Source organism: Phasianus colchicus, chromosome 2, assembly GCF_987193195.1.
Source record: "Phasianus colchicus chromosome 2, bPhaCol1.hap1.1, whole genome shotgun sequence".
Classification (NCBI taxonomy): domain Eukaryota; kingdom Metazoa; phylum Chordata; class Aves; order Galliformes; family Phasianidae; genus Phasianus; species Phasianus colchicus.
In genome coordinates this window covers 66,090,193-66,103,773 of record NC_143437.1, presented here as the reverse complement: position 1 = coordinate 66,103,773, position 13,581 = coordinate 66,090,193, and the positions used below count along the sequence as shown (strand labels likewise).

Sequence of the window (13,581 nt, the reverse complement as noted above, 5' to 3'; positions counted from 1 at the left end):
AGCCATTTCATGATTCTAGCATTTTAAATGAGTCCGCAGCTCTCAGTTTTCACTATCAAGAATTCAGATTTATATTCACTTTGTAGGGAACCAGTTCTAAGGCTGAGACTAAGTCACACTTTGAACTTAAACAAGAGAAAAACAACTTAGCTCATTTACAGCTGGCAAACAGCTAATGACACCCACAGGTCAATGGCCATAAAAATCATTTTCAGAGCAACAGAACTCGGTATCAGCTCAGTAAAACACAGCCTACGGGATTTTGCACGCATTTTAAGAATCATCATCCACAACTGCCACATCAAAGATAATTAAGTAGGGGAAAATCGTAAACACAAAACAAAGTAAAAATGTACAAATATGCTTCATAAAGAAACACTTAAAAAAGACAACATTTATGAAAAACCCACTCCGTGATAATTATAGACAATGTGGTTTGGGCATCTGAACACCAAGGGGAATTTAGGAATGCAAGATGTTGTCTACAGAATTATTTTCATAGACATGAGTTATACTTGGGAATACTAGTGATATACAGCGTTACCACACTGCCTTTTTATTAATATTTTGGCTCAATATTTAAGCAAGCATAAACTCTTAATATCATCATTATTACACTTCAGAGGTTGTTTTTGGTTTTGTTTTTGTAGTAAAATTCTTAAATAACCAAATAGAAGTAGTTAAATAGAAATAAACTAATGAAAACAACCAAAATTTGCATTCAAAACTTATTATACCAATAAGAATCAAAGCATCACAGTGGGAGATTAGCTTGGGGGGAGGGGGAGTGAGATTTGAGACTGCAAATCATAATACAATAAAAGAAAACATTTTGCATTTTGTGTTGAGGGACATGGTTTAGTGAGTACTATTGGAGATAGGTGGATGGTTGGACTGGATGATCTTGAAGGTCTTTTCCAACCTTGGTGATTCTGTGATTTAAAAAATGCTATTAGCTTAATTAAAAAGAATAACAATTTCTATACTGCTTTTTTTTGTGTGGGTGTGCGTTTGTTTTAGTGTAACAAAGTAGCAAATGAAGGCTACAGAGTTGGCAGCTAAGTGTTTTTCCAAAACACTAAAAGGCAACCAGTTGTGATCTGGTATCAATGAAGTACCAAGCAAAGGGGAATGGGGGAGAGATGGAGGGTAGGGTCTGAACTCCTGTCCCAAGTCCAGGCGGGCTTTAATTTCCAGAGAGCAAAACAATAGAAGAGTGAAGAATGGTTAAAATCTCCTGATACTGTACAGGCTTCATACATTGAGAGTTGCATGTGTTCAAGACTGGTTAGTTGCTCCATGACATGCCTTCATTGTTCGGACCCCTGCTACTTCACCATTGATAAATGAAAGAATATCATAAATACTTGTACCAATGGTCCAGATTTTCTGAAAGTTTGTTTTTGTATTTATTAAAATTACTTCAAAAATCTAATTTTCAAGTCTTTGAACACGAAATTTATTTTTATGTATATAAAAGAATGCCATCACCCTCCCTAAAGAATTTGATGACCTGATTCCTTGTTTCTGGGAAGACCGTTCCACTTAAGCAGGAACCTTCACTGCTTGTACAAAAGGTTCCCTCCAGCTGACATGGCTGTGTTGCTTGCTACTGCAGCTACAGTAAGATCAGTGGTTTCTGAAAAAGGATGGATGTGGGAGGAGACAAGGAGGCCTTGAGATAAGTTGTTGGTGAAATAGCAGCTGATCAGTCATCCACTGCGCAGATGACATTGTTCACGTGGAATGAAACCGAGGAAGAAACTACCATCCTTTGTTAGTCACAGCAGCTTACTGGATCACTGATCAGAGATATTTAATTTAAATGCAAGATCATTTGCAACATTATTACAACATCTTAGTAAAGCAGTAATGACTCCGCTGTGCTAGCAAGTGAAGATTACACACAAAAAGCAAGTAATAGGATGAACAACTGCAAGAAGAAAAAGAGGGAAACATTACATTTTTATCTGAATATTTCATGTTCTTGAATATTGTATATTGTTACACATGGGTTAGTTGTATTCAATGATTTTAACATACTTCTTATAAGCTTCATTAATTTCTTTGATTGTAAGTAATCACATATCAACAATGTGATATTTGCCCTATTCAGAAAGAATAATGATTCCAATCAGAAAAGTGAGATACACTAGTAACCACTATCCCAAAAAGGCTACTTTCTCCAAGAAGGGAGAAATTAAAACTTCTGAAAACTGCTGCTGAACTTGTTATTTTTCATTTAGAACACAAAACTCCGTTTGCTCACTCCAAGGGTCAGCTGCACCAGTAAGAATAAGTACATCACAGACTTACTAGAAAGCTTCCCAGAGCTGAAATCTGAATGGAGGCTATTGGAAAAGATGGCATTTCTTCTGTTTTTCCTTTATCAACAAAATAAATACAGACATTCTGGAACAACTTTAATATATTATTTTTGTTCCCTTCTCGCCCTTTTTCCACCTCAGGAAAAGAGATATGAAGCTCACAGGAACCATATGTCATCTGTTGACTTTAGCAGTAAGACGCAGCCAAAAAAACATTAAAAGAGTACCTTTGTTTCTTCTGACTCATCTGAATTTATATCCAGCCACAGTTTTATGGGCATAAGCTTGTTTCAGAACCTGAGGCAAAACATTTTTCTTTAGCTGTAATTATTTTTATTACTAAAAATTAATCTACAAACATTTTCTTAATACTCTTGCCAGCAGCCAAAGGTATGCATGAGTCAACCTCAAAAAAATTGTTTTTTTCCATGTACTCGATAAATTAGATACTCTGTGCGTGTGTCTTCAAAAGCCTTTTTAAAACATTTAAGTTATTTTTACAGCCAAAGAAGAAAAATCAAAGTTCTGAGTTATGAAGAACGCAACATTTTGAATAGAGATCTCTCAATAAATAGTACAGTACAGTATAGTAGGAAGGGACCTTCAAAGACCATCCAGTCCAACCTGACCACTCCAGGGCCAACCAGAAGTTCCAGCACACCACTAAGGGTGCTGTCCAAACACCTCTTGAGCACAGTCACAGGGCATTAATCACCCCTCAGGTAACCTGTTCCAGTGTCTGACCAAACTCACAGCCAAGAAATGTTCCCCAATGCTTAGTCTGAGCCTCTCCTGGCACAGTTTTGTGCCATTCCCATCCTGCCATCAGTACCAGGGAGCAGAACCCAGCCTGATATTTTCACAGAATGGCCAGGGTTGGAAGGGACCTCAAGGATCATGAATCTCCAACCCCCCTGCCACATGCAGGGCCACCAATCTCCCCATTTAATACTAGACCAGGCTGCCCAGGGCCCCATCCTATGTGGTCTTGAACACCTCTAGGGGGCATCCACAACAATATTTTAAGAAACATAGCATGGCCTGGATTGAAAAGGACCTCAAAGATCATTTATTTTTAATCCCACTGCCGTGGGCAGGGTAGCCAACCACTAGACCAGGCTGCCCAGAAAAAAGGAGAAAAGCATATGCTAATAAAGCTTCATTTGCTTTTCAGCATGTAAAGTTTCTGGTTTGTCTATGTGCACTGATACACATAGACTACTGTTGTTCCTCAGCAATAAATAAAATGGTATACTCTCTCTTAACAGATCTAAAAGAAGAAAATTGTGTTAACCCTACAGATAACAAATGCAAATCGCTTTATAAAACCAACCTTTTCAAATGTGTAGGTATAGCTTCCACCTTCTTTATACTCAAAACTATGCAAGCTGTGTATAGCCACTAATTAGATTTTTGGACAGATGACAGACCCCTCCACTATAAATATATCATGTTGATGCAGGCTAAGAGGCCCTGACCACTTCTGCAGAGTATCAGCCAATAGCGCATGTGGACACACCTCCGTATGTCCTTCTCTCACACACCTTTACACAGACCCTAAACGCAAAATGGTAAGGATTACAACTACAACTAGTGGTTTTAAAAGTTTAAGGACAGCGGCAGACAGAATGACTGGCTACTTATTTATAGGAGCTGAGTGTGTGCCCAATAGGGCATTCAGGGGCAACAAGCCTTTCAAGCTGGTGCACAATCCCTGGCAGAGGACAGGACCCAACCACTCCACATTCCTGCACAGCAGCTGGCAGGCAGGAGAGGGTGCAGGAATCTGCAGCTAAATTTACCTTGGATATCAGCACGTTAAAGGCCTTTTTTAGAAGGGCTGGTGAAAGGGGAGTTCCCTGCACTTGTCATTTTGCATTTTGTCTTTCAAAGCACAGTTTGCCTGTTTGGAGAAATGCAAACTGCACGTTCAAAACCCGCTTCTGTTTTCCTGCATTTTAGGTAACTGCTGGCCTGGAAAAATTCTGTGGGAGGGAACAGGGAGGAAGAAGAGAGAGTTTAACTACTACACTATATACATACTATACATACTACTACATATACTACTATAGTATAAACTCATAACAATAAGCACTGAGAGATTTTTCGCATTTCAAAGGCTTTGACATGAAAGCAGAGGTAAAACGTCAGTACCCATTTAAAATTCTTAACGAGCTCTTTTGATGTCTTCATACAAAATGCCATTTCTTTTAATTCTCAATCTTTGTTGGTACTTCCATCTCATTAGGATAAGAGTATCAAACAAAAAAGTAGCTAACCAAATAAACCACAGATACGCTGTTTTCACTTAAAGGTTTCATGGCATATAAAGCAGTAAGCTACAATTTAAACCCATAAAGAGCTACCAGATCGGGAAAGAGGTAAAGACAGGTTAAATGAGGTGTGTAACATGAGAGCAAAGTTCGAAGTCCATGCATGGGTCCACGATAAGAGACTGCAGATTTACATAATGGCTACAGGATCATTACTTGGCTGAAACGACAACTGCATGAAAAGCCAGCTGGTCAACTGAAAATCTGAAAACTCTTGGAGCTTTACTGAATTTAGTAAAACTGAAATGATGGAAATTTACTGAAGTGCTAGTATTCGCATAAGTACCACAAAGAATCATTTAATAGAGTCATTCTAAATTTTTGCAAATTTAGTAATAAGATTTAGTAATAGATTTTTTTAAATTATCAGCAGAGTGAGAAGAAAAAACACTAATCAGCTGAAGGACTTCTGAACAGGCTGGACCTCCACGGGAGCTAAAGCTGCTGATTCCCACAGAAAGCCTTCTGGCAAGCCACTTCACTTCAGGCTTTCCCTTTCCAAGACAACAAAAAGCCCAGGCTCCAGGTGGCTGCAGCTCCAGACAGCCCTATGAGAGGAAAAATCACCACTGCACTTTCCATCATGTGCAGCTTCTCAAGGGGTGCTGGGCTGCAAGACAGGGGAAAGCAGCTTGCCCTGCATGCCAGCCTGAGCTAGCACTGCCCACTTCACCAGCTTCTTGTGGCTCTGCTCAAAATGTACCATTGGAAAGGCACCACATTTGTTTCTGCAGTGGTTGTCTACTCAGGGGATTTGTTAGGAAAGCTGAATCTGGAAGCTTACGTTTGATCATTCCAAAGGCTGTGCATAGTCATTGTCTGTATGAACAGACATGCTGGCTCAAAATCATATCAAACCTCAGCAGCCTGCTATGTCCTTTCACCAAAATTACCAGATTAGCACTCTATAAATTCTGCAGGTGACAAAAGCACATGAGCACTTTGTAATCTGCTCCAGGAAGAAACGTAGACCGATTAGCTTAAGCACTCAATGAAAATAGCTTAATACTGCTAACACACTGCAGCAAGGTACAGGACATATGCACAATCCTCCTCTGATTTTAACAGGCAAGAAGATGGTAATAAAAAAAGCTGGAGATGGAACACTAGTGGCAAGTTTTCAAATCACCATCATTGGATTCATCCAAAAAAAAAAAAGCAATTGCCTGCTGTCTCAAATTAAAACTCTTCTCTCTGACTGTCAGCTGCAGGGTGGGAGACAAGCCCCAGGGAACTTAGGAATGAAGTGATCAAAGTAAGGATGCGCAGCACAAAAGGCACTCTGGTCTCAGCCCCCTCCCTGGGATGCTGCGCTCACTAGGAAAGGGGAGCAATCTTCCCAGCAACTATTCTTTACAATCTGAAGCTTTGTACTTGCCAGGGAGTGGCAGGGAAGTGTAGAATTAAAAAAAAAAAAAAAAAAAAAACACATAAGGGAAAACAATAAACAGGGAGCTGCACACTGGAAAAAAAAAAGTCTTCAAAAGCAAACATACTGAAATACAAAGGGGGGAAGGTTGCTTTGGAAAAAGAGGGTTATGCTGAGAAAACCACAGTAGAACATGGAAATCTCATCATCTAAGCCCCACTCTGCAGCTGAAGTAGCAATGATAGATTTAGGAATGAAGAGATAGAACATCACAAAAACCATGAGAAGAGCAAGTCTTCACTACCAGCAAGAAAAGTGATGTACAGTGGAATAGCTTACAGGGTAGGTACAGAGAGTACTGTAAGAGAACTGCAGAAACAGGAAGACTTTTGTTGGCTTTTCTCCTTGCTGTCTCTCTTAAAGCTTCTGAAAATATCCTTCTTTGGATTAGTTTGGTTTAGTGAGATTGCTTTTACCTGTTTCTCTTCCCTATTTTCTATTTCAGCACAGTATATCTCAGTCATAATCCAAACACACACACAGTTACTACCTCTACTCTGCTGTGTGCTTAACAGTTTCATATCTCTAAAATATTTGCTCTCTGAGTGACAAAAACAATCCTAAGCTTTCACTACAACTGCCTTGCTTCAGTGAACAATACCACAATAAGAGCTGTTCCACAGTACACAAGGACCCTACATCCAGAATTTTCTTCAGGATTAAGTCACTTGGTTGCAGAAGTCTGACATGTCACCACCACCCATCTGCTTTCACAACTGAAGTAGGAAAAGTCCCCCTTCCTTGCAACTACAGTTCCTGGTCAGGATATTTGCTTTAAATGCCAAAGAAGGCATACTGGCAGAGTAGTCTGGAGGACTTGAAAGACAAGCTCCCTCAGCTTTTTGTCACATTGGCAAAAATATTATTTCAAAGAACTGTAACTAGATTCCTCACAAAATGCAATTCAAACCTCTAAAATATCACACTTCTGATACACATCAAAATGATAATAGATTTCTGGTGCTCATATTATTTTTCTCAGGCACCAACAAATTTCCAGCTATCCAAATAATTATGGGAGAAGAAAATTACTGATCACATAGGTAACACTGCCAGCAGACTACAGCAACGTCACTGAAGATGGAAGTCTCCACTCTCTCATGTCTTATCCTCATCCACTTGGCTTTCACACAAAACCATCTTGCCCACGTATCCACCCTACACCACCATTTTTGCAACTGTTAATTGAACTTTTTAACTTGCATTAGTGCTGTACACCCCAGGTTGGAGGAAAGTAAGCACAGGCAAAAAGACTAGAGGCAGCATGGCATCCTGCTGCATCACCAGGAACTTACATTTCGAACACAGTTCAAGGAACAACCACATCTACAGTCTACTCTCTTGCTTGTACCTACATTTTTAAGAATAAACCAAATTGATTAATTAGATTGAAATAAAATGTTTTAAATCTCTGCAATGTTACAACTCACAGATGCCTTTTTGCAGAACACAGATTTTTACTATAAGCTTATCTCCTTACTTGTAAAATGACATGTATCATCAAATAAAATATTCTCAAGCTATAGAAATGCAAACAAGAAAAAAACAGGAAGTTATTGATCAATGAGTTTTTAACAGTAAAAGCCCTTCAGGAGGTTGGCTCATTTTGATAAGCGAATTTACTTGGGGGGAAGGGAGTGAGACACCCATGCTTCTCTGTGAATTTAATTTCCAACATTTGTTTTCAATCAGTAATTTTAATAACATCAGGTAGAATTCTAGAGAAAGACTCAGACACAAGTAGAATCTTACACATCTACTCAGTGAGGTTTCTGTGCACTTAAAACATCTCTTGTAGATAACACCCCCCACTCCAGGAGAATGCACCCAATTTACAAATAGAAATTACATTTCTCAGGTTTTAAAGGAAATGCACAAGCAACTAACATCAACTACCAGAGGCTTAATAGCACAAGAAAAACTGCTAAAATACTCTTTTGGCAATATGAACACACACCGTGAACAGTAAATGGAAGATCTCCATTTTCAGATGCCTCACAAAGTAAAGCCCTTGCTGAACAATCCTCTAGAATCTCAGTAATTCACATGCAGGGGAGAAGTGGACAAACAAATCACAATACTCTGAATTATTGCACTGTACATCTTGCATCTTCTGACTTGATGCCAACTCAAGCTACAGAGTACAACTTCAGGATTTCCTTCACGTAGACAGCCCGCAATTTCTACAAAACCTTTTAAAATCCAGAGATTAGTATCAAAAGGATACTTTGAAAGGATGCGGCCCTGGGCAACCTGGAATAGTACCAGATCTGATGGTTGGTGGCCCTTCCTGTAGCTGGAGGGTTGGAACTTGATGATCCTTGGGGTCCCTTCAAACCCAAGCCATTCTATGATTCTCTAATATCTACATTAATAATGCCTTGTTCTTAATGAAACACTCTAGCAGCTAGCAGGGCCTGCCAAGTCTCCTTCCCTTCCTCTCTCCTCTCACATGTGGCTTTCAGGAATGCTGCTATGTTGAAAACACAAAATTATCTTTGCCCAACAACATGTAATCCAACAACAAAACACCATCTCAAATGACTTGACATGAAAAAAATCTTAAGTGCTTTTTATAGTCTTATGTCAGTTCCAAGGTGAACAAACTGACAGCATGGTATTCAGAGAAATAAAATTCTAATACTACTGTCCCATATTCTGCACTGGTTTTAATCTTACCCTACAGAAAGTTGCTGCTAAGAAATCCTAAATGATGAAATTTAACAACTTAACCAAAAAAAAAAAAAAAAGCAACCACACCTTAAAGCCATCTAGCACCTTACAGCTATTTTCAGAATAAGAGAACTAGAAACAAAATACTCAAACATTATGAGAAATTAACTACACAGCACATTAAATTATTTTCCTATTTCTAGATATACAGCTGCAAGCATACCTGGTATTATAACTTGCCTCAGTTTGGGTACTTTCCTAAAATTGAACTTGTGTTGAGAGAGTTTAATCTGAGATAAATCTTACACCAGAAGTGGTTAAAGGTAAACACTAATTTAGAATTTCAATTTAACCAAATCTTTCAAAAACCTTGCACTTCCATGTAAGTTTAAAGGAGCATTTTAGCAATAGACTGAACTGATATAATGGACGGTGATGCCAGAACAACCTGTTGTGCTTTCTGCCACCATCTCCAATCTCAGGTTTCTTTTGCACCTTCTGCTGCACACATCCCACTTCACAGTGAGATTGTTCATGGATCACAAATAACTCATTCTGCAAGAGAAAAGCAAATGCTTTCTGCTGACTGAGCTCTGTGACTGAGCTTACCATGAGTTAGATAAGTGTCATCTGTCAGCTAATTAAAATGGGTGATAATACCATGGTGATACTGAAGAGAAGACTGAGACTGTCTCCTTGTGGCAGGAACTGTACCTTAGCTCATGCCCAAGGACATGATACATATTGCAAGTCTGTAAGTTCATTCTGCTTGCTCACCAGCTTTGTTACTCTTTAATGATTTTGCTGGCTATTGCTGATCCTAAAAACAGCTTCAGACTAACAATTTTACCTAGCTAGCAATACGAATCCATTTAGAAAAAAAATCTTATAAGAGAAATACATTTGTTATTCTATCTTAGGACTTCTCTTTAAAAAAAAAAAAAATTAAGATAATACCAAACTAAGATTTAAATGATGTCACTAACGCTCCTCAAATAGTTCCAAGCAAGTACTCTACAAAATACCTGACTTGCCATCTTTCTACTTTTTATTGCAACATTTGTTGAATAAACTCTAAAGGTCATTTCCGTAGCTGAGGAAAATTTGACTAATATAATCATAAATACTCTTGGAGAATCTAATTTAAAAAAAAAAAAAATCATAGCATCAGTTTTATGGTTGTCATCATCTTTGGACTACATCCAAATGCATGCTAAAAATAGTAGGAACAGAGTTATATTAAACCAGGAAAGCACAAGGTGTCTTGATGCAAAATATTGGTTTACATAAAAATAGAAAAATATTTTTCCCATGGAAGTAAACTAAAACAGCTAAGGGAGAAAACACCAGACCAATTGCTCCTCATCTTAACAAGACATTGCGTGTTTATTTCTTGTAATTACACAAGAAACTCACACTAGTGAAATTGGGCCTGAGGTAGCAGAAAAAGCAAAAATCACAATTACGATCTTACGAATAAAAATGATAGAACGGTTTGGGTTGGAAGGGACCTTTAAGATCATGTATTTCCAATCCTCCTGCTATAGGCAGAAACATCTCCCACTAGATCAGATAATCACACACAAGAATTTTGGTTAACTGAGAATTTAAGTTGTTTATTAAACAAACACAACAACATCTCCTAATTTCAAAAGCAGACATGACACATACAAAATACCATCACTTCTTATCAGTGGTTAAGATAAAAACCAACAATATGAAATACCCAAATTCTTCAGAGATTGACAATGATTTTTTAAAAAGGTAACAATTGCAAATATCCTTTCACATCACCACTGTACCAAGGCAATTTTTAACGTCTTCTTTTCTCTCACAGAGGCACTGAAGAATCAAACTTATTTACATGGAACACATTAGACTCAACTAATTTCTATTCTCCCTTCCCAATTATGACTACATCAGCCAAGCATTATCACACCAGTGATATGAAAAATAGTCTTTCATAAAAAGCAACCCTTACTTTCCAAAGCTCCAAGAGAAAAGAATGACATTAGGCACCAGCGCTGCTGCAACACATCAACAACTGATAAGACTTGCAAAGGAGCAGCACAGGTCATGCAAAACACCTGGTGCTACAGGATAGAAATAGTTTCATGAATACATATTCTTCCATTAAACATAGCTGAATATAGACTTTTCAGGTGTTCCTTTTTAGTGTGCCTAATTACATCTCAGCTTTCTGGCAAAACAACAGCTGTCTCCTTAGGAAAGTAATAACTGTAGCACAGAAGTCAAAGATGTATTTGCACTTGCTTCCTGCTTTTGCTCATGGCTACCAATCCGAAAACAACAATAAAAGCCCACAATTATGTTAACATCTGGAATTTATCAGAAAGGTCAACAATAAATACCAAAGAATGAGATAAAAAAAGTGATCCATACCAAAACTTAAACCCCAATTCTAGCCACATATCAAAATTAAATAAATTTTATTTCAGAAGATATCTATGATTTCCATTCCAGAGCTGTCTCAATCCACTCATACCTTTTAAGAAAACATTCAGTCCACATCCAAAAATTAATCGGAGTGCATAACTACTATTAAGAACTTGAGAATAATCTATGTTTTGCTTACAAAACTAAATAAATGCTCCTGGACATGCATACCCATTTTGACTGACTAGGGCAACTATGAGAAATATCCAAATAACAGCAGGCACTTCATACACAGAACACACTACGCTTCCCACCATAACTCCTACTGATCTTACTCTGGCAATGCAGCATAACTACAAGAAAGGATCTGGAATATTAACCACCATGTAATTGGTTTGCTTCATGCTCAAAAATTCAGTTATAATGCGATATCAGCAGACACTATGGCCATATTATTCTTTTTATAACCACTGCAAGAGATCCACTTAAGCATTAGGAGTGGTGGGAAACTTTAAGGGAAAAAGGGTAACTAAGACTAGGCAACTGGCTGCCCTTGTAATCTGCAATCAACTTGAAGAGCTACTTCAGGTCATGGGAAATTTTTAAGACGACAATCCTTTCAAAGTTCTCTTCCCACGGTCAGAAAAAAATACCACACGGAAAAGAAACATTCCATGAAAAAACTACTCTTTCACTATCTTTTATAGTAACTTGTATGTAAGCCGAACAATGTACAAAGGTATCAATCACCTTTCTAGTTAAGTGCCTTTTCAAAGTAGTGCACAAACCTCTAAGAATGTTCAACCGATGCATTATCAGCTGGCTCACGTAGTGTTTGCGGATATTGACATTTGCAATCCTTTTACCGGATCTGTTGTCATTGTTTGAGCTCAGATGACTCAGACAAAAACAACGCTATTTTCATGTTTAAAATCACCACTGGTCTCCCACAACAATAACAGGAAGAGCTGTACAGATCGATATGCAAGATCAGTAACAGGGACTTTTCTCCTCCTACCCAATGATACACATGTAAAACTTTCTTAACAAGGTAAAGCATGCTGCACTTACCAGATCTCTATGAAGCACCCAGTTCGCATGGAGGTAATGGATTCCATCAAGGATCTGGTAGAGTAGTGATTTAACCATAGATCTTGGCAATTGCATGGGCTTTTTATTTGCTTTTGAGGCACGGTGAAACTTGATAATATGCTAGAAATAAAACAGGCAGAAATGTAAGCTTGTTAGACAACAAAAAAGAAAATCTTCCTACTTAAAAAAATCTATTAACAATAAATAATGGAATGAAATGCAAAGTCTGTTGACCTGGTGCTCCCAATATCCTTAAACTGTTTTGATCCTCTGAGTTCCTTGAAAAATAGCTGTCAAGCTTTTGATAATTTCCGAAGACTAGCTACTTACCTCCAGTAATATTTATTGTTCATTCTCCTCCCTCCCTCCTCCCACCATCCCACCTGGGATCCTCCTATCCTCACTGCTGCTAGATCAGAAGCTTCTAAACCAGCAGCATCTATTGGAAAGAGACTTGCATTCCATGTTTCCACATCTTCTCTAAAAACAACCAGAACCGAGTACCCACCACTACACTTCAACATTCCCCCTAAATCAGAACCCAGCAGAGAAAATTGAAACGGAACAAAAAATCCACATCATTAGGGTGAGATCATGTGCAAACATTAAAAATCTTCAAAGTTTTGGCCATATACTTTATTGATGAAGATAAGCTAGTCGTTCTTGAATTACAGAAGTCAGTCAGTCCACGAGAGAACAAATATTGCTTGAAACTGAAACCAGGGAATGTAAAATGGATCTCAGCATTACTCAGTTGAAAGGTTAAAAAAAAGAATGACAAGATTACTGACATGTCATGAAATATTCATAAACTAATATTCATTGTAAGATCTATGCTGAAGATCATGTATCAGATTTGGTTTTGCTGTACCGTATAACAAGAAATAAAACGGGACGAAGCCCTTCTACCTTTTTAATCCTCAGACAAGGTGGAGCTATACAAGGGACAAAACCAATTTTAACACACTGCCACTAAGCAAAAACTCATTCATTCTGATAAAAAAAGCACTCACTCTTTTTGAAGTAGATTCAAAGAAGCATTTCAAACAATAAAACAGTTTTCAATTATGCACTTTTTGTGAAAAAGAAGTTGTAAAGGCAGTTTGCATTTGTAACAAAAACTATTCCAAATGTTAATCTTCAGAGTGGCAAGACTACTAATTATCCAATTTTTGAACAGGATTTGTCCAGTTCCAGATCGTCCTCCTCCAAATTTAGGAGACAGCCAATAGCTAGACTTCCACCACCACCCCCATTATGACCATCACTACCAATCCAAATGGAAATGGTTGTGGGTTAATGTTTCCTCATGGAAAATGTCACCTCTGGC

At 38.1% G+C, this 13,581-nt stretch overlaps 1 protein-coding gene across 2 annotated transcripts in view; it reads right to left on the bottom strand.

Moving 5' to 3' along the window:
- The window catches only part of CDK19 (cyclin dependent kinase 19), a 117,317-nt gene that overhangs the window by 53,049 nt on the left and 50,687 nt on the right, over positions 1-13,581 (bottom strand). For both annotated transcript variants that reach the window (XM_031611115.2, XM_090135888.1), the window contains exon 4: positions 12,231-12,371. In XM_031611115.2, the coding sequence (XP_031466975.1) occupies positions 12,231-12,371 (141 nt within the window). The remainder of the gene's footprint in view (positions 1-12,230; positions 12,372-13,581) is intronic.